The sequence below is a fragment of the Haliotis asinina genome, chromosome 7 (assembly GCF_037392515.1).
Source record: "Haliotis asinina isolate JCU_RB_2024 chromosome 7, JCU_Hal_asi_v2, whole genome shotgun sequence".
In the NCBI taxonomy this organism is placed as follows: Eukaryota; Metazoa; Mollusca; class Gastropoda; order Lepetellida; family Haliotidae; genus Haliotis; species Haliotis asinina.
In genome coordinates this window covers 15,931,232-15,954,121 of record NC_090286.1, presented here as the reverse complement: position 1 = coordinate 15,954,121, position 22,890 = coordinate 15,931,232, and the positions used below count along the sequence as shown (strand labels likewise).

The following is a 22,890-nucleotide window of genomic DNA, read 5'->3' as shown; positions in this document are numbered from 1 at the left end:
GACACACATCAAACATGTACAGTAATTGGGACACCCATTAAACATGTACAGTATTTGGGACACATCTCAAACATGTACAGTAATTGGGACCCCCATCAAACATGTACAGTATTTGGGACCCCCATCATCTATGTACAGTATTTAGGACACCCATCAAAGTATTTACTGTAACTGGGACACCCATCAAAACTTGTACAGTAAGTGGGACACCCATCAAACATACAGTATTTGGGACACACCTCAAACATGTACAGTATTTGGCACACCCATCAAAACATGTACAGTAATTGGGACATCCATCAAGCATGCACAGTATTTGGGACCCCCATCATCCATGTACAGTATTTGAGACAACCATCAGAGTATTTACTCTAACAGGGACACCCATCAAAACTTGTACAGTAAGTGGGACACCCATCAAAGAGGTACTGTATTTGGGACACCCATCAAACACGTACAGTCATTGGGACACCCATCAAACATGTACAGTCACTGGGACACACCTAAAAAATGCACAGTAATTGGGACACCCATCAAACATGTACAGTCATTGGGACACATCTCAAACATACAGTATTTGGGACACACCTCAAAGCATGTACAGTAATTGGGACACCCATCATCCATGCACAGTATTTGGGACACCCATCAAAGTATTTACTGTAACTGGGACACCCATCAAAACTTGTACAGTATTTGGGACACCCATCAAACATGTACAGTATTTGGGACCCCCATCAAACATGTACAGTATTTGGGACACCCATTAAAGTATCTACTGTAATTGGCTCACCCATCAAAACTTGTACAGTAATTTGGACGCCCATCAAACATGTACAGTATTTGAGACCCCCATCAAACATGTAAAGTAATTGGGACACCCATCAAAACATGTACAGTATTTGGGACACCCATCAAAGTATCTACTGTAATCGGGACACCTATAAAAACATGTACAGTAAGTGGGACACCCATCAAACATGTACAGTATTTAGGACACCCATCAAACATGTACAGTCATTGGGACAGCCATCAAACATATAAAGTAATTGGGACACGGATCAAACATGTACGGTAATTGGGATACCCATCAAACATGTACAGTAACTGGGACACACCTCAAACATGTAGAGTAATTGGGACACACCCTTAACATGTACAGTAATTGGGACACCCATCAAAGCTTGTACAGTAATCAGGACACCCATCAAAGCATTTATAGGAATTGGGACACACATCAAATCATGTACAGCAATTGGGACAATCAACTAGACCACTAAGCATTTGGCGGGAAAACACCCCGTCCTGTGCTACTGGGTAACTGAGTAACATGCACAATGAAACTGTAAATACATACCATACATTGTTATGTTACCTTCCAACTTCTCTAAGCCCATCAAGCATCCGATATGTCAATTTCTTTTTCATTACAAAGGCCAGTATGTCTTTCCAATAGAAAAAAACCCAGGATTTATCTTTATAAGCTTTTCCTGTGCTTTTTACTGGTTCACAATGTTATGCTCTTATAGTGTACAGTACACAACAGTGTGTACTTCAAAGAACCCATGTTCTATGTCATATGACCAGATGGTGGCCATATGAATACGTGCAAACACCTAGCTGCAGATACAGTAACATGCAGTAAATGTGGACAGAGGACTGTGACTATGTGTCCCAGTCCATCCAGCTGTTAATGGGTACCTTGTAAGGAAGAGAAAGCTGCAATAACTTGGTGTGCTTATTGGCAGCAAGAGTTGTATGCTAGGAGTTGAGATTAATAATACAATGTGTTATTGAGATTGTTTAATACAATGTGTTATTGAGATTGACAGCCAATGAATGAGGGGAAAAAAATACCAGCACCTTTAAGCTGTACTGGTTGTGTGGATATGTGCTATATAAATATTCTATAATATAATAAGAGCTCACATTTCATTATGTTGAATCCTAGACTTGTACCAGTTTTAGACAGTGACTACATCAGTGATCATGGCACAGATAAGCAGGAACATAAGACAAGCCTCGAATATTTTATACAGCTTGCCTTACCTATGACTTCTCTAACACTGTGGAAGAATTTGTCATCTCATGGTACTGACAGAAGGATGAACAAAGTACCTTGCCAAAAGCAGGTATAGTAATGACTGAAAGTAATGATTGAAAGCACTGACATTTAAGTGAATAATTTACAAACAGGTAGGAACAATACTGAACATGATGATTTTTTTACTCAAGATTTCCAGTGGTTAAAAGTGCATACCAGCAGCACTTACCTTATTGGTACAGTGAGAGTAACCGTTTCCATTTTCATCTTATTTCTCCTCTGACGATCAATCTGTTCAAGCATCTCACGAAGAACCTCCATAAGATCACTGAACTGAAACATGGCAGAGATATGCATAACTCTTCTTACCTTTTCTCAATAAACCTTATCTATGTACATATATCTCTGCATATATAACTTTACTTACATAGTTCTTATATATATGCTGTCTTCTTCATACATCTCTACATACGGATAACTATACTTTCATATGATACTACTTGGAAGCAGTGCATTTTAAAGCATTTACAAGATTTTGCTTTGAGAGGTTGGTTGCCTCTTTTTGACAATTTTGAACAGAGAGGCAATTCAAGTCAAGCGGGTGAACCCTGACAGATCATTAAAGTCAGGGGGGGTGAACCCTGACAGATCATTACAGTGAGGGGCGTCAACCCTGACAGATCATTACAGTGAGGGGGGTGAACCCTGACAGATCATTGCAGTCATTGGGGGTGAACCCTGACAGATCATTACAGATAATTTCAGTCAGGGGGGTGAACCCTGACAGATCATTACAGTCAGGGGCGTCAACCCTGACAGATCATTACAGTCAGGGGGTGAACCCTGACAGATCATTACAGTCCGAATCATGCTGTTCCACAAAGAAATCTTTTGTCTATCATATTATGTAGTATTAAAATAAATTGTCTTAACTGATTCAGTAGATGGATCACTTTTTGTGGGTGACTTTAATGTTTCTTAATGTAAAAATATGCATACAATAGAGGGACAGCTAAGTTTTCTGAATCCATGTCTAACTGTACACATTTCTACCATAAATTTACTCTGCTTTTTGACCCAGAACTAATGGCACCCCAAGTTGTAAGTAGGCCAAGATTTGCTTGTCTCTCATTTGACCTTTTGACCTTTGCTAAATATCTACAAAATATATGCCTGAGGGCACTTGACTTGTTGAAAGTCATTTGTAATTCACAGTAGTGAGGGACCAAACTGATTATTGCTCCATCATAAACGGTGGAGGCTATAACAGCACCCTTAAACTATTAGATATTGTCCACCACTAAGGTCTAAGGCTTTGTCTTGGATCCTACACGGCTTCTCCTTTTGACAGTGTCTACACTGAGGCCCATGAGCTATCTCTTACACAATGCCACATAAATCTCTCTCTAAGTATGGCACTATATTCTGCAGTATTGTTCTGAAAGTTCTTGTGTGAATATATCTAATCAACTAAACGTGATAACACTTATTGTCTGTAAGGAACTAAACGTGATAACAATTATTTCTAATGAGCAACTGAAGAATTAAATATGATAACACCTATGCGTAAAAAGGAATGTGTGAAGTACGGATTAAATGTTCAAACTTTTTGTTGATGAATTTCTAGGAATTTAACTAAATTTGCTAACTCCTAATATCTAAATGCTAACTCTGCTAATGTTCAAAACCCGACTAATACCACACTAATATAACCTCGAAATATGTAACTTCTAACTTTCTTTCCTATGAAAACCCAACTAAAATTTAAATGTAACCGAACTCAAATCGTCTGTAATCTGCAATGTTGAAAAACCAACTAAAAATGTTTAACATTGAATCTGGGATCCTGTACAGTTCACTCGCACGTAAATCTTGTGCAGTCTGTGTCTATGGTATGAGCGAACTGAATGTGTTCCTACGAATGTTTGTTTATTCCATAAACATTAAATGAACCAAATGCGTTTTTCTGAACACTCCCAAACAAGTATCCTCTCTAAGCATCCACAGCTTATAACAACAATATTTCAGGTTGCCTGCACACACTTTGCCATACCAATTAGCTCTGTCTGTAATTGTTTACACCATTTATCTATAAAGAATACAAACACTCATTTAGTAATATATGAGTAACAGAACTACATGTTTATATGAAGCGCCTGTACTATGACATCCCAGATTTCACAAGCATGTATGAGAGTCAAAACCCTACGTAATTTCCTGTCAGAGTAGTTTTGATACCAAATCCTTTGCCATATTTGTTCCCTGTTAGGGTATTTAGGGCATTAAAAGAAAGTTCGGCCAAAGTTCAAAAACTATTTAATCACACCTAAACAGGACACTAATGTACAAGAAAAACAATCAGGTGATCAGGATTACTATCTTTCAATTCAGTGCACTTTCTGGGCTATCCTATTATCAGAGAAAACTTTTTATTGTATAGGTCATCACACAAGGGATTAAAGATACAGTTATATGCAGAGTTGGAATCATCAGAATAGGTGTCTTTAATCCCCTCTATGATGACCTGTACAACAAGAAGGTTTCTATGTTTCCACCTTTACGAAAACAACCAAACCCTTCCTTTCTTGCTGCTGGCAACAACAAGCTACAACACTCCTGCCAGTGTTCTTCTCCTCCTTGACTGTTAGTGAGGCCACGAGCTGACCAGAATAATGTGTTTTCGATTATCAAATAAAAGCTCTACTTTCACAATGAAGGAGACACACATTAGCTCTTGAACATATAAATAAACAACCAGTATATAAACACTACATTATATTTTCACACTCCTTCTCGTGCCTTCAGGCTATTAAATTCTCTCATGGGAATATCCACTTTTCATTGAAATAATTCAACTGTATAATGATCCTGACAAATCTGTGACACTAATTCTTATTCCATACTTTGATTACAAATCTGTGATTAGATCTTACATCAAAGAGTTAATGAGAAAGAAGTTTCCCTTTAAATAGGGATCAATATATTACATCAAATTAAACAAACTATCAGTTATACCTACTTGGGTTGTCATTCCAAGTTTGATGAGGTCATTATGCAATGATGTTATTACAGGTACAGCAATTATACACATGAATGCCAATTTTTGCATGCCTTGTGATGAAAAAAAAAAAAAAAAGTCATGTTTTACTTGACTGTATTGATTTTTTCATCACAAGGGATAAGTATTTCAGTGTAAAAACAGCAAAGGATCTTTTTAGTAATGTGAATTGTTGCTTACTTACTGACTTTAAAAAAAAAAAATAGAATTATTAGGGCTCCTTGCCACAAGGCAGGAGACCTATTGTAATCAATCAGATTATTATTATTTCTTGAACAGATGCACAATCAAAATGTCTACTGGAATCACTAAATTCACTTTTTGGTCACTATTTTGGACTGAATATTTTGGTGCTGTTTCTCAACAAATCCTGACAACTGTTCCCCCAAAATTTGCTTCACTGAAACTACAAAAGCTACGGCTTTCAAACTTTGCATACATAGTGTCTATGTACCTCCCTATGCAGAGACATTGTCAAATGTGACTATGTGCAGATTGTGGCTGCCATATTCGATACTACTTCTGGGCAAAAACTTTCAACAAAAACACATTCTTCTTTTGCAGATCCAATGCTTGAAACATTTGTTCTGAACTTGCCTGTGGGTGGTGAACAATATGTGTCCTTGGTAAAGCCATATGATGCAGCAGTCATATTGGATTGGAGATGATAAAAGGAACTTTGCAGTTTTTGTGGGGTTGGCACTTTTAGCACTCCATAATCTGTATCAGCACCAGAACTTTGCAATTTTGCAGATATAGCGTATTTACCTCTAATATGTAAATCTTGAGTTATGTTGCAACATAATAATAAATCACGGATATCTACAGTCAAATTTGCACAGGCACGTGCAGTTCATCAACAGTACTTGGCCAAAGAATATTTGAGCCTACCCCTTTCACTTCTGTTTTTTAAAAACTGAATACTTTGCAAATTATTTACTTTGCATTGTGTGATAATCTCATTGTTTCAGGTAATGCAATCACTCGTGTATGGTTTGCCCAGCAAATCGTATGTCAATTTCACATTTGCAACTTGAACACCTGACTGTTCTACCAGCATGTAGCCCCCCTTTTAAAAAAATTGCAACAAGTGACAACAACATGATCATCGTTTGTTAACTCATTAAGGCAAATTAATGAGCTTCTCACAGCCAAAGATGCATATGGGCGGGAATAAAAAGCACCTCTTATTCAGTGAGAGCCGCACGTGTGCGTTTTACATTTTAAATTTGTACTGTACCTACTATTTCAATCAATTTCGTCGTATTGATCAAAGATTAGTTTTTTTTCATAAGAGAAGTTATCTTCTGTGTTAATCAGAAGAAGTATTAAAGTGTTTTCATAACAACTGCTGGCAATGTCAAAGGCTTACACAGGTAAATGAACACATGTCTGCGAGAAAGGGGATTATGAGATGTTGTTACTGGAGGTAAGTGTTTGTTACTCATCACTGGGAGTGAATACTGAAATACTATTTTTGCACATTGATTGAATTAATGGTGACAAGGTTACAAAACCTTCTTCGAAATTAAATCATTCATTCATTTGTTGTAATAGTTTCTATAATGAATCGTAGGCATAAATAGCAATACTATATTACACCCATGTTCGTATAGATTTGAAATAAACCAAGTTATTTAGACTGAACTCAATTGCAACTATTGATTTTTCATAACTCTAAAGTTGATAATAATACATAATTGAATATGAAGTGATAACTCTTGTATCAACTCATAATATATATTACACATAAACCATATAGTGTTCCCCCTAGGTACATTTAGGAGGGCGCAGCGCCCTGCCCTTTGATTTTTGCGCCCTGCCCTTTTTATTTTGTGCCCTGTCCTTTTTGCCTCAATCGCAGTCGTTTGCTACACCGAGTGTGTATTTTCCCGATTTTACCAAGGGCGGAGTTCTCTCCCTTTCTTGAGGAGTCACGATATTGTTTTTATAATGATTAAGAAATTGGCATATAAACCATGGCAAAGTCAAAGGAGTTTAATTTGCCTAGCAAGGAAAGAATCAAGAGGAAAAGAGAAGAAGCGGTGAAGGCTGAAGCAAGGAAGTGTCGCCGACTGTTTGATTTCTTCGCTCCGAACCGGTATGTGCTTCTAAGTTCATAATTTTTGGGCTGTTGATTGCCGATTCTTTTACACATGCCATTCATATAATACCCTTATTTGCTACAGACAATGATCTGTGGATTACATGGAATGTATTTTTGTGCGTTTGGGGACAGATATTCATACGACTGTGCCGTTTAGGTGAAAATCTGTAACTCAAAAATGTCTGCCATTTTGAACCCATCGGCAATTTGAAACTGAAGTTGTTTTACTTCGTTGTTTGTCCTGGTAAATGAAATAGTTGAAACAGCTTACACACTGTTAAAACAGTTCTTTTAGTTTTGTGTTTAGTGGTGATTTCATTAACAAGTATGTCTTGAAGGAATAAAACTTTTTCGATTTCAAACAATGGGAAGCCATACGCCATGTTGAAGCAAACAGAACATACAGTAGATACTTATGTCCAGGCGAATGTTTGTGGGATATTTTAGTAAAAAGATATCAAATTTTACTATCTTAAAATATTTTTAACTATTTTTCAGGCCGGAATTAGACGAGTCAGAGGTAGTTTCCTATGACAACTCAAGGACACAGGAGTCAGAGGCAGTTATTCAAACAAAGAAGAAAGATGGTGGTCAAAAAACTGCATTTGACACAAACTGGCAGCAAAACCGTCCCTGGCTGAGGTACTCAGAAGATGACGAAATGAAGGGAAAGATGTTTTGTTCATTATGCTCCAAGTGGAATACCAACGGCAGAAATGGATCTCAGGTTTGGACAGAGGTTGGATGCGAGACTGTCCGACTTGATAAGGCTTCCCTCCATGAGAATTCTCAAATGCATCAAGATGCTGTCCTTATGGAAAAGGATGACAAAGTGTCCATTGAAAACATTTTCTCAAGATACACAGAAAAGGAAACTGCCGCACTGGAAGATGCACAGAAAGTACTGTTTTTCCTTAGTAAGCATAACCTGCCACACACAACTTTATATCGCCCTCTTATTGACTTGTGCATAGAACTTGGTGCTTCAAACTTGGCAATGCTGAATCGCGGCAAAAATGCATCACACACTGGATACAGTACAGTACAGGAGTTCATAGAATGCCAAGCTGAAGTTGTCGAAGAAACAGTTATTGGGAAGATAAAGGATAGCAGTTCATTTGGATTAATGTTGGATGAGTACACTGATATCTCAACCAGAAGTTGAAATTAAAAGACAATTCGACTTCATACACATTTTGTTATTTTTTCCAACATGCCCTTTTCTGTTATGAAGTGCCCTTTTCCATGAATTTACCTTGCCCTTTCTGAACCCTAGGGGGAACACTACAGATCCATCATCAATAAAAACTGGATAATATATCAGTTACGGAATTGATACACATGCATATAATCATTCAGAAAACAGTAATGAGAAATTTGAACACCTCTTTCAACCTCGAAATAACAGCCTCTGGCAGAATGGATGTCCAGTCGAATGGAAAGTTTTGTCCAGTGACAAGTGTAAAACAAACTAATGCGCTACTATATCATTGGACAACGCGTCACGCCCATTATCAATCTTCTGAACCTCGTTTGCATTCAATATAAATGTAGGCATGCCCATCTTCATAAATATTTGGGGGGATTGAACCTTAAGTGTATACATTATAAGAAATCAGTATCGCGTCTTTTTTTAATTCTGTAATACATGTACTTGAATTAGGATATTCATTCGTAACAATGTGCAGATTATATTTAAATGTTCACCAAGCCATTATGTTTGCTGTACTAGTAGTGTGTGCAAAGTGTGCATGCAAATAAATACTGTCTCTACTCAATGGTTGGATTGGGTTATCCGGGGTAATAATAATTGGATTCTAGCACTTTGAACACTTGAAGGAAAAATAAACTCGCTTGTTAGTCCTGTGTGTACATTTCATGCAACCTTACGATTATGTATGTTCACGATACAGAAACTTTTTCATGACAGCTAGAGTTGATAAAGCCGAAATCCAGCTTATCGACTGGTCAATAACCTAGCGAATAATCAATCTGTATTCATGCTGGCTAGTGACTAAACGTGCTCTTCAGAAATTTAGCCCATGCCCCATCACCTGTCATTTCCTCTGTGACAGGTATCTCATGATACGATTGGTCATAGATAACAAATCAGCCACTATATTGAACAGTTGAAATACAAAACATTCTATTCGGGAACTTTGATGACGCCAATCCCATGACCCTTTGAATTATATATGTGCAAGGAATAGTATCATACAATAAGTATACGTGTATGTTTGTGTGATAACACATATTTTCTGCATTAAATCTAGATGAACCAAAGTGACAAACTGTGCATCTGCTCCATGTAAGTCACAGACTTTCCTTAAAATATTCAATATACACTATCAATGTATCAGCAAAGAAGCTTCTTTCATTGAAGATTATTAAGCATGTGCGTAAATACTTCTTTGCTGCCACTGATATAGATGTTTTGTACAATTTAACCTCACACAATGATATGAGAGGGACAATTTGTTTAAGTATATGTCTCATGTCTTACATACAATGAATTCATACATATGTTAAAATATGTATGTACATGCCACCAAAGGTCTAAAAGAGAAAGTGCAATAAAATTGCGTAAAATGTTGCATATGTGATATGTATTCACACCTGCTTTCTTTCAACATATATCTTTACAACACAATTAAACCATCAGGACTTGCCCGTATGACAAGACAGTTTCCTGTAATGTCCGAAACCTGCCAGGGATATCAGGCATGAATAGCCCTAATTAGTCTCGCCACAGTGAGCCAGGCAATCACCAAGGGGTTCCAGGTGTTGACCAGTGAAGTGGCTCTCGGGCTTATAGAGTTAAACAATTTTTTATTCAGGTGTTCAGAATTATGAGACAAATCATCACAGTTGGCCAAAAGTTGACCAACATATTCCCTTCATGACAGTTGGTCCCGAATCCTTTCCCCACACTGTGTGACACTCTTTTGAATCAGGAAAAGTTTGATAGCATGATGACGTTGGTCGAAGTTAGACTTCTATGCATCTTTCAGCGCTCTCTCTTGATTGAACACAAGAAGGGTCTGGAAAATTAGGAATAAGTGATCTAGGATCTACTGGCACTGTTGTTCTCAGGCATCATCCCATCAGAAACTCTGCAGGACTATACACATGTTGCAAAAGGTGTTGTACAGTATGAGAGTAAGGCAAGATATGGGTCATCAGACTTCATCAACAGAGATTTCACGGACTGAACTGTCCTCTCAGTTTCTCCATTGCCTTGAGGAAACAGTGAGCTACTAGTGACATGAGTTAACCCATAGTCTTACACAAAGTCTGCAAATAGTGAAGAAGCAAACTGTGGACCATTGTTAGATACCGCCGACTTAAAGATACCATGTCTCACAAACATCAAGCTCAAGTGATTTCTCACTGTCAGATTTGAAGTTAAAGCCAGCAAAGCTATTTCCACATATTGTGAATAATAGTCAATAACTATGAGGTAGTTCTTGTTTTTTAGCACGAATAGGTTCATACCGGCTTTTTGCAGCTGCTCAGGCGTGAAAGAAATCAACAATGGTTCTGAATGGTTAAGTCTTTCCATGATACATTTACCACAGTTATGCACAAGCTCTCCCAACTACTTTAAAAGGCCTGGCCACCAGAGAGACTGTTCGCAGCATTTCACAACTTTCTGATGTCCTGTGTGTAATTTGTACAACATCTGAAAGTGCATGAACATAGGAATCACAAGCCTACATCCTCTCAGCAAGAGCCCTATAGCAAAGGTGAGATCATCTGACGGCACAGTATGTCTAGCTCCTTTGAATCCAGCAACACAATCAAAGGCTTATGATCTGTTTCAACACTGAACTTGAGTCCAAGCAAGTAGGTTGAGAATCTCTCACAAGCCCACATGATTGCCAGGGTCTTCTTTGCAACTTGAACATATCTCTGTTCTGTTTTGATGAGAGAATGAGAAGCATGTGCGACTGGTCTCCAACTGTCACCATAATGCTGCATCAAAACTGTTTCAAGTCCATAGGGATCCCAGCATTTAGCAGTATCTACTTCTCAAACCCCTGAGGTAGTAGCACTTATATTTAGACCAATGGATAGGAAATTTAATATTATACATTTCTTTTAATTTTATTGCCGCATGCAGATCCAGGACCACTTGAGTGCAATTCTCGCACAATGTTCACTTTTCAAAGGTTAGGAAAACATGCACCTGAAAAAAAAACTTAGCATCCTGGGTGTTAAAAGCAAGGAGCCCTTATCGTTGCTTGCAACTGTTTTGAAAAAAAAAGAAAGATTTATATGGAAATTATCACTGTTGGTTTAAAAACTGGTTGATTAAATGTAGTAACTGAGATTGTGAGATTGTTAGTGGCTGAATCTTCAAAGGTAGTTATATAGTACAATAAAATCATTATCCCCCTGAGAGAATAAGGAAGTCCCAAAGCATTCAAAGTAAATTTAATCTAATCACTTTTTTAATCATAGAAGATGTGTCCTGAAGGGAGAGTGTAAATTTAGTCAGGGTCCATGCAGGTAGCTAAGGTACTGTAAGTCCCCATGGTCCCTGGTGATCTATCTTCAGCTGTTGGCAATCTATAGCCTGTTTTTATACTGTCTTCTATAGTTATAGATTTTCATAGATTAAATCTACCTTCTACCTTCTAGATATTTTAGCATGCTTTGTTAATAGGTTTGATAATTTGACTTTATTTATTATGAATCTATAGCTTTTTGCTTTCACGATATTACGTAAACACTGCTGGTGTGACTTAAAATCTAAACTCACTTACACACGTACCATCGTATTCAAACATTTGTACACAAGTATAACTCCACTTACATGTCTCTACATAAGAACGTCTCTACTTGTATAGCTCTAAATATGAACACCTCTACTTGCATAGGGTTGTCTCCTATTCTCGCAGTAAACACATTTTGTGCTGAGATCGCCGATGCATGATACTTAGTGGTTATTTACATCACTGACTAGGAAGTGGCCCAAGCTTGTGAATTATCACAATTTTGCAATGTAATGAATATTCGTGAGTTTTAACCAACTTAAAAAAAATCGTAACTTCCCCTCTCCTTTCCAACAGGATTCCTCTTCCTTACACTTCATAACATTACTTCCTTTTTTATGCCGCAAGAATCGGAGACGCATCGATAAGTCAGCGGCAAATGACCATGTTTTTCATCAAGCTCAAGAGCAATAATACACCTGATGGATCAAGCAGTTGATAGATGCAGATGTTACAGGGGGAATCTCTTCATTTAAAAACAACAAGCATACATACGAAAAGAACTGTTTGTATTATTTGTTATAGATAGATATCCGTAACTATCGCAAGAAAAGGAAACGCCAATATATATCTCTAGATATGAACATCTCTACTTGTATAGCTCTACATAAGTACATCTCTGCTTACACATCTCCAGATCCGTGAAGGTCCCAGCGTAGACTAGGCCTTCAGCATCCCATCCTTGCCATAAAAGGCAACTATGCTTGTCGTAAGAGGCAACAAACAGGATCGGGGTCGCTGACTTGGTTGACACGTCATCGGTTCCCAATTGCGCAGATCGATGCTCATGTTGTTGATCACTGAATTGTCTGGTCCAGACTCGATTATTTACCGACTGCTGCCATGTAGCGTGAATATTGCTGAGTGTGGCATAAAACTAAACTCACTCACTCACATATCTCCATGTAAGTACATCTCTGCTTACAAAACTCCACATAGGTACATCTCTGCTTACACATCTCTACATATGTACATCTCTACTTACATATCTCCACATAAGTACATTTCTGCTTACATATTTCTACACATGTACATCTCTACTCACATATTTCGACATAACTTATGATCATGTGAACATTTTAAAATACCACCAGAATAATACACACAGTTTGGAAATTGGTTCTTGAAGCAAAGGTTCCATTCTGAGCACACAATACTGCAAATGACCTGTCAACATGAACACAGGATAACTCTGTTATTACTCTGTTATGTGCTATTACAAATGTGTTAACCTTGACTTATCTTTGTAATGTAAGATTTATTCAGAATTGTTTGGCCATCAAAGAAGATTCAAGATGCCTATTAGGTTGTGATGATTCTTGACATGACAAGACTACTGCAGGTGATGCTGGCCACAATGAGTTTGTTAATAGGTTCCCTATATGAGATTTGAATGAACATTATTTAGTCTCATCTGTGGTTTAATGGCAGTAGCACAGGATTCAGTGAACAATGACGATGCACACTGAACAGTGTCAAACAATCCTATAAATGAGAAACCTTTCCAGCTTCATACAATATCAAATAAGCATTGTCACTAAGGTGACATAATCTCCCGTTGTAAATTATCAAATTAAACTTAACAAGTAATGAAAACGAAGGTAGTAGTTTTAGATGAAGTTAAATGCGCCTTCCCAAGAGAGGCTTGGTGATGAATAATAAAATCCAGTGACCAGGTCTTGAGACATTGCTGAAATCATCAAAGTGTCTCTGTGACCTTGAACATTAAATGAAGGTCACCAAAGTCTACTGGGCCCTTCACCTGCCCTAGATAAGTGAGTGAGTGAGTTTAGTCTTACGCTGCACTCAGCAATATTCCAGCTATATGGTGGCTGTCTGTAAATAATTGAGTCTGGACAATACAATCCAGTGATCAACAGCATCAGCATCAATCTGCACAATTGGGAACTGATGAAATGTGCCAACTAAGTCAGCGAGCCTGATCATCCGATCTCGTTAGTTCCCTCTTACAACAAACATAGTCGCCTTTTATGGCAAGCACGGGTTGCTGAAGGCCCCCTTCCCTAGATGAAGCTTGATGTCAAATGTGAAGAAAATCCAGAGAACCATTCTTGAGGCATCGTGCTGTCAAGCTTAACATGCAGTTAAACATGCTGAAATCATCAAAGTGTTTCTGTGACCTTGAACATTAAGTGAAGGTCACCAAAACTGATTGGGCCCTGCACCTTTCTGAGATGAAGTTTGATGTTGAATGTAAAGAAAATCCAGAGAACGGTTCTTGAGATATCTCGCTGACATGCTTAAAATACAGCTTAACATGCTGAAATCTTCAAAGTGTCACCATGACCTTGAAAACTGAGTGAAGTTCACAGAAATCGACTTGGCCCTGCACTTCCCTAGAATATGCTTGGTGTTGAATAAGAAGAAAATTCTGGGAATGGTTCTTGAGATATCTTGCTGACAAGGGCAAAAGGTTCAAATCCTTTTGTTTCCATGAAATGAAGGTAAAGGTCACCAAACCTGACTGAGACCTGTCTTTTACTATGATGAACCTAGGTACCAAATATGAAAAGAATATTGTGAATGGTTCTTAAGATGTTGCAATAATCAAAAGCTTTCAAAGAATAAAAACACATACACTATATACATATATGACATGATGTTGAACATGGATATATGTAGATACTGACATCAGTTTCATGAAAAATTATCCGAATGATAGGCAAAATCTACATCACAATACTGACAGTGCAATCCATATGATCATTGTGTTTACTCTTGTTCAACCGACCTTCATCTCAAAGAAATTGCCTAAGATATGGAACAATGTTGATGTGTGACATCACTACCGATGACCAATTTCTTTCAAAATGGCGGCTTCGCTGACATGGGTACACAGGATTTGTGAGGAATCTTTCCTTTATTAGGGGATTTTTTATACATAAATGTGAGATGTAAGTAATCAGAATTATTCTGACTATATGTGTATTGATGCATGTTTTTATCGTTTACAATGTACATGACAGAAGAAGACAAAAATTCCATTGTCTCGTTGTTCTGGGAGATTTTGCGTCAGTCATGGAGTCACGCTGCACGAGAAGTTTGACAGTTTTTTACAATTTATCATATTGCATTTCTATTTCATGCTACAGTACTCTTAGCTCGAATATTACAAGCGTATTGAGCTATTGTAAGCAATGACTACACAGCTGGATGGTGGAAAATTTCTGAAAATGTTACACAGTGTAAAATTGGTATTTTTCTTTATCTACATCTGGAACAAGTGTAATGGGAGTTTTAACTCTTTAGTAGAAAGTATTCTTAATGGGACAGGGATAGGCTTTGTTATAACCAATATATTAGGTTTAGTGGGCTGGTCCATTTAAATCTTGAGGGGTGAGGATCAATCAGGCATGCCTCTGATACAATGTCAAGTAATGGGATGGACTGGTGCATGGGCTTCTCATGGGCAGAGGGATCAGTCCACTGAACTTTTGTAGGCATTTATTGGGCAATTTTCTAAGCATGGTTTTATTGGGTAAGATTGGGTAAAACTAAAGGTAAGGGATATAAAAGGGCATAATATTTTTTTCTCTGCCCTCTGGGGTCTGACAGCCAAAGGTGAGGGATTCACTTGTTTGTCTGGACTCAGAAAGCAGAGTTTTTGGTTTCTTTTAGTTCAGTAGTTTAGTTTTAGGAAGAACTAAAGTTTGTTTAAGTTTTTGTTTTCTTTTTGGGGTATTGAGTTAGGATAAATATAAGGGGCAGTAGGTTAGGACTTTCCAATAGGGTTTAGATATTTATTTATTTTTTTATTAAGATCTTTGAAGGAAATATTGATTTTATTTTTGGAGCTGGAAATAAACTTATTTTGTTTACCAAATCTTGTGTTTGGTGTCATTGTGGATTGGAACCCCTGAATCCTGCAGACCTGAGGACCCAAAACAGGATAGTCCTGTTACACAAGCAAAGTCTTTCGAGCACAGTTTTCATGTTCATACCCAGTACCTTTCATTTCATTTTATCTAGACAGTAGGTATTGGTGACAAAGACCATTTCTAATTTGATTCTAAGATGTGTGGCGAATTCAATGATGCATTTGTCACAGCTGAATATGAAATATATGTGATGTAATAGGCGTCTCAGTAACGTGATTTTGAAAACACTATCCAATATGGCGAAAAGCTTCTTAGGCGTTCATGTAAGTGTATTTTCAAAAACATCCCAAACGATTCTGGATCCATCGGCGACTTTTCAGAATTATCATTACTGGTAGCATGCAAACCTGATATCAGTGCTCATTAATACGCTCTTTTTGAAATTCAACACACACAGTATTTATCCTGTTTTCACATTTCTACACATACAGCAAATAATGCTCGGAATCGCGATTTTGTATAGTGTGAAATATGGCAACATTTACGATGAAGCCTATTTTGAAAGGAAATTTTAAGCACTTTAGCTTCGTCTGAGATAATAGTGGATGGTACCAAGGAACAGGGAATTTTCTGCAGAATTCAAAACTTTGACAGCATATACATGTGCATGGTATATTTAGAATTTTATGGGACTTCAAAGTGAGGAGTGAAGAGGAAGGACAAATATGTCCCTGTGGTATCCAGGGGCTTAACGGATTGATGGCATGCATAGCTGCTGAAAGGCATGGCTCCTGTCGAGTAAACCGGCGGTCCATTAACGGCGGATAACGATGGAACTGGAGTCTGTTGCCAGGGCAAATGACAGACAGAAGAACTACCGCGCTGAGACAGAAGAGATGGAGGATGTGAGGAGTTTGATGCCCTCTCAAAGGCAGACCACTGAAAGTGTGGGGGAGCGGGGTGGGGGATCAAGCTAAAGAACCTCTTCATGCCCAGAAAGGAGGGCAAGTCAACTGAGACCTGGCAATCAATCCTTTTGGTCAAGATTACTTGACAACTGAGCATCCTGAGATGTGATAACCTGAATTGAATCCCATTGAATAAAGATGATGATTTCATCAGTTGTTGAATATTTCATCTTTGGAAGAGTCACTGTTTTTTTGCGAACTCCAGATAATAAATGAGTACGTTCCAAAGCAGTAAGGCTGCCCAAAATAGAAACCTGCTTTTGCATAATATTGGCAACTGCTTGATATATCACATCCAAATAAGAGTGTGCCTCGGAGGCAGACATAGCCACCATAGTGACTTCCGTAATACCCACATAACCATTAAACACAGATGAACAGGCTGCATTGTCAAGATCCCTGATTTCCTGTTGAGACACAGAGACCTTCTGGGACATGGTACGGAGGGCTTAGGTACATGCTGTGGAGGTAACGAACCCGAAGATCAAAGTTTAGGTGGAAGCTCTGTCTCCACTGTGGCCAAAGAGGATGCACTGTACAAAGGAACAAAATCAGAGGCAGATAGGTCAGTGGAGGGAACGGTTAAAATTCCCTCATGCACAGTTAATTTGGTGTCCGTGAGAGGATGCACACATCCTGGAGATCTGGCTCCAAGAAATCTGGAAAGATCGGGATGATACGTGGATTCTCTACATCAATACGAGCAGCTGGTTGGTCCGTGGGCTGGAAATCCATGACTGAGCAATCCCATGTGTCCCTAGGATATTGGGCTTGCAGAATGGGAAGGTCTGAAGCCATGGTACCATCCCCCGATGCCAGCAGAAACTGGTCCAACAGACCTCGAAACTTTGGTCTTGTCTGGGACGGCTGGATGTATTGTCAGTTCTGTCTGTATTTACCCCATGGACTCCCGACAGTACATCAGACGGAGTAGCCATGGCCATAGGGCGATTGCCATGGGTAGGCATGGGCTACTTCCTTAGATGGATTGAAGGTGAAGCTGAAAGAGAACTTAATTTCCTTTAACCACAACGTTGTTCCAAATCCTTTAAGGCACAACTGAATGAGGAACTTAAATCCGCCTTGAGGGAGGTAAGCATGCTTGATAAAGTTGAAAAATCAATTCTCTGTAACGATGACATACTCAAGTTTAGGCTTTTTGACAGGCTCAGATGATGTGGACAGTTTACATTTTTTAAGACTTTAATTCGAGCAATCATTCATAGTGTTCCAATCTAACTCTGACAGTTTTTGGCACAATAAGCAGTGAGATGTAAGGGAACAGAAAGGATCCAGGGAACAAGAAATTCACAAAGAGAAAGGCTCCTTCTCTGATTGAAGTTTTTGACAACCCACAAACTTATATAATGGAAGTTAAGGGGAATACTGCTAAGTCACAATATTACAACTGCATATAAGATTCCAACAAAAAGCTAATAATGGTGACTGTAAGCTATAATGTGAGTGGTATTGATCTCGCATTCCATGGAGGCAAGCAGAAAACACTTAGTTACAAAAACCAAAAAGACAGTCAAACAACACGTGTGCTCACCGTGGTTACACAGGAAAATAAGAAGTTACTTCCGTGGGGAATTCTGGGTAGAGAAGATCAAGGGAGATATCTGGGCACTTCTGGATCATTTACAGGTAAACAACTTCCAATCATTTTTCTTTTAACCTTAAGCATAGTCTGTAATACACCACCAGGTGAAAAGAAAATGGCTAACAGTGTGAGAGGATGAAATATTTGTATATATTCAGTGTCTTTATTCCTTAGTTTTAACTGAAACAAATATTCTGTTTAGAGTATTTCAAACATTATGTACTTCATCCTTCAGTTTCCTTACCCCCTCTCAGCTTACAATCACCTAGAGCACTGCCACACAATAGCCAGCCCAAGTGTGCCAGTTACCCTATTTAAAGTTCTGAGTTTGTTATCAGTTGAGATTGAACATTTCTACTGTCCACTTGTCACAAGGCACATTCAGTCTTGCACATTTAGACATTTGCATTGAACTTCTTAGGTTCATTTCTTAAGGTGATTGTTTTTCAATACTTTTTGTAGTTTGTATATATTCACGTGATGTGCACAGTTTGTCTTTATGTTTTGATAATTTGGCTGCTTTGTCAGATTGTAAATATTGGGTAGTTTGTGAAAACTAGTCGTATTGCAGAATGCATTTTAAATTAAATTATTTACAAATGGTAAATAATTCAGCAAGCTAAAAATCAATGTCAAACTTAATCTTTATGTAATATACAGCTGTTGTATGCATGTATAATATGTAAATGTGTGAATGTATAAATGTGTGAATGTACAAATGTGTGAATGTATAAATGTGTGCATGTATAAATGTGTGAATGTATACTCATGGAAAAATTTAAGGGAATGCATGAAATAGCTGTGACTTTTAATCTTTGAATCAGTAAGAGAAAAGTTCATACAGATGAAAAGGCTTATGTCAAGTGATGAAAATCAATATGAGGTGTGTCCCCCATGTCTCTGGAGAACTGCTTGGCATAGTCGTGGCATGCTGCGAATCAGTGTACAGATGGTACCAATCAGAATTCTATGCCATTCTTCCTGGAGAGTTCATCCAAATTGTTGGGTTGAACAGGTCTGTCCCAAACATTGCGGCCAAGAACATCCCAAAGATGTTCGATGGGGTTAAAGGTCAGGACTTTTAGCCGGCCAGACACCTGTAGCCCTCAGTCTGTCCTGACAAACATGTGTGATGTGAGGGCAGGCATTGTCATGCTGGAGCTCGAACATTCGACCTGCTGTATGTGCAAAGAGGATCACAATAGGGTTCAAGATCTCGTCATGATATCATACACCTGTTATCCTGCCATCAACACGCAGAAGATCTGTTTTGTGGTTAAGGGTAAACCCGCCCCACACCGTAACAGAGCCCCCTCCATAACGATCATGCTGTTTGATGGTGCAGGCACTGTGACGTTCCCCAACACGTCTCCAAACTCGAATTCAACCGTCATTATGGTCTAGTGTGTACCTGCTCTCATCACTAAACATGGTGTTTCTCCATTGACGTATGGTTCTTCCTCCATGGTTCCGTGCCCACTGCAGTCTCAAGCCCTTGTATTGCTCAGTCATGTTGATTCCAACCAATGGACGGTGGCTTTTTAGACCAGCTGATTTAAGATGATTACACACTGTACGTGAACAAATTCTGACGTTTGTTCTTCGCCTGAATTCCGTATTGATTTTGGAGAAGGATTTGAACCTGTCTCGCAGGGCAATAAGGCATAGGATCCGGTCATCCCGTGGGGTGGTTTTCCTTTTCGGTCCCCGACCGCGCCTCATTTTGACGTCACCAGTCACTCAATAGCGATTCCAAAGTCTGGATATCAGACTTGTGAAATGTTGCAACCCGTCGTAATGAGCTTCCACCATTAACCATGCCAATTGCCTCCCATTTCTCTGCCAAAGTTAAGTACTGTCTCGCCATGTTAACAATGTTTTTAACCGTTGTGTTTGACAGTGCACATACATGTAACGTGTAAATCTAAGTGCATGTAACTTCAGGAGCATGTAGTGCACATGCATGGAAAGCATTATGGTGAGTTTGAGTAAACTGCTCTTCACAAAAATGATAATACACACCGCTGAAGTTAGTGAACAGAAATTTTGAATTGCCCTAAGACACACGCATTCCCTTAAATTTTTCCATGAGTATATAAATGTATAAATGTGTGAATGTATAAATGTGTGAATGTATAAATGTGTGAGTGTATAAATGTGTGAATGTACAAATGTGGGAATGTATAAATGTGTGAATGTACAAATGTGGGAATGTGTTATATGTAAATGTATGAACATGTAATGTGTAACTGTATGAATGTATATTGTGAATGAGTGCATAATGTGTGGGTGTAAGAATGAAGCAGGGTTTTACCATTAAATATATTTTATGACAATACCTGAATGTATTTGTTTGTATTGTTGTATTGCCTCCAGCTCAGAGGATACAACCTTACTCGGGACTGATAAAACCCCGTATTTCCCTCGACACGATGTGATAACTTATATTGTTCAAAACCTGAGCAACTTTGACCACAGAGGAAAACACATAAATCTACTGAAAATGTGTAATAACGAGAGAGGTATTTCAATATGTGTCGTCTACAGCATAGCAACACCTAGCAAAGCATTCCACAATTCAGCATTTAGTATAACAGGTTCGCTGACTATCATCACAAACTGTTTGACATGGGATTTTACTGACAAGAAATTCAAATCAAATCTGGTAAAAAGCATTGCCCTCTATTTATCTGTTTGTGTGTTTACTTGATTCATTATTTTACCATAAAGCTAAAATGAATAGGAATTGTTTGTTGAATAACGCGTGAGCACAAGCTGGTCATCCAGCTAACAATGGGCACAGGTCATGATGACTTTAGAGATTCTTTTACATATATTTCCTTCGACCTTCTGTGGATAGTTTATCATGAACAATCAAGTATATTGTCTGTAATTATTAGTAAACTTACCTCTGGGTTGTGATAGCCTTTTCTTCCGTCACTTGGTGATGTGTTACAGACTCCCCTAGATAAAGAAAAATAATAACAATGGGAAGTAATCCTTACCTGGGGAACACCTGGTCCCGCATGATTACCTCCCTTGATAGATCTTCTGACAATGAATAACAACACGTGTCATATTTTCCGATGAGTGTCGAACCTGTGAACGTACAGTGGGGAAGTAACGAAAGGATTTCCTAAGCACATGTACCGTGTACCACCCAGAGGTAACTTCACTTACAAGTACAGACAATATACTTGATTTTACATAATTATAGGAGTAAACATTCCCTCTGGGTTGTTATAGCCAGAATCTCACAAACAGACGGAAGTGGATGTTCATAGCCAGCATCACCCACAAGGAATATTTAAACCCTTAAAAGTTAATACTCAATAAAGCATATTGTCTGTGATAAGGAATATGATAATTTACCAATTATGATGCTTAAATCTTCCATTTCATATAGATAGTCTATATTGAATTCTAAGGTACATATTCCCATCAACAATAAGACTTAGAGGTGAGATTAACTAAAACCAGGGAATGATGAAGGCAGCTAGGTTTCAGTTTAATAAAATAATGTGTAGGAATTCTGTACTTCTGTATTCTGTCACAGGTGATTTCTGATGATTTTATATCAGTTATGTGATGTCACATCCAGTTAATCTGACTTCAGTTCAGATGGTTACTTCAGAATGCTATGACATCACTTCCAGTTATTGTTACATCTTTTTCAGTTGTTATGACGGTATTTCTGATTCCTGTGACATCACGTCTGGATGTGGATATGGTGGATAATGTGGATAAAATTAACTCAAAGTCCTATTCCGTCCTAGAGAAAGAAAACCTTCCAAATCTCAGGCAATGTCTCAGAGATGTTTTGATACAGGTATTTCATGATTTCCACTGGCAAGCAGCGACAACATTTTCGAAAATGGAAACTAAAGTCCACACAGGTAGAGATGACGCTAAAGCCTGTATCTCATGAGGAAACAAAAGCGGACAGAGTCCTGATTAGTCAAGCCAATAACCTATTCTTGGATAACTTTGTAGTAATGTGTTGTTTACAAGGAATAAACAAACGACACCCATGACGGAGGGAGCTTGTACAATCCATGTATGAATGCAGAGTCCAGATAGGACACAAGAAACGAGACTTATCCTTACAAGACGACAATGGTAAAGCCGCAATGTTGTAAACCCTGGCCCCTAAAAGGACCATGCATTGTAGATTGATTCTCAGCAAAACAAAGTCCAGAAGTGTACACTGACTGATCCAACACTGTGTTAGACGTAGATGAAAGCCCGCCCAGCACATAAAATCATGTAAGGAAGTTGAAGATCCTGCTAGAGACATCCAAGTCCTGAGCGAGGCGGAATATTTGATCCCTGATCAACAACCAATGATCCTGATCCGTAAAGTTATGGCAAGTCATGGCGTCCAGATGAACAAGAAATCCTAGATGTGTGATTACATGGAAAACAAAGTGGGTAAGGAGTATCAGTATGTTTGTACAAATGTTCTGGTTCAGAAAATCGTCCAAATACCCATG

At 38.4% G+C, this 22,890-nt stretch overlaps 1 protein-coding gene across 1 annotated transcript in view; it reads right to left on the bottom strand.

Annotated features, from left to right (window-relative positions):
* Positions 1-22,890, bottom strand: part of LOC137291840 (SCY1-like protein 2) — a 238,794-nt gene that overhangs the window by 122,110 nt on the left and 93,794 nt on the right. The window contains exon 13 of the mRNA XM_067823384.1: positions 2,274-2,377. Within this exon, the coding sequence (XP_067679485.1) occupies positions 2,274-2,377 (104 nt within the window). The remainder of the gene's footprint in view (positions 1-2,273; positions 2,378-22,890) is intronic.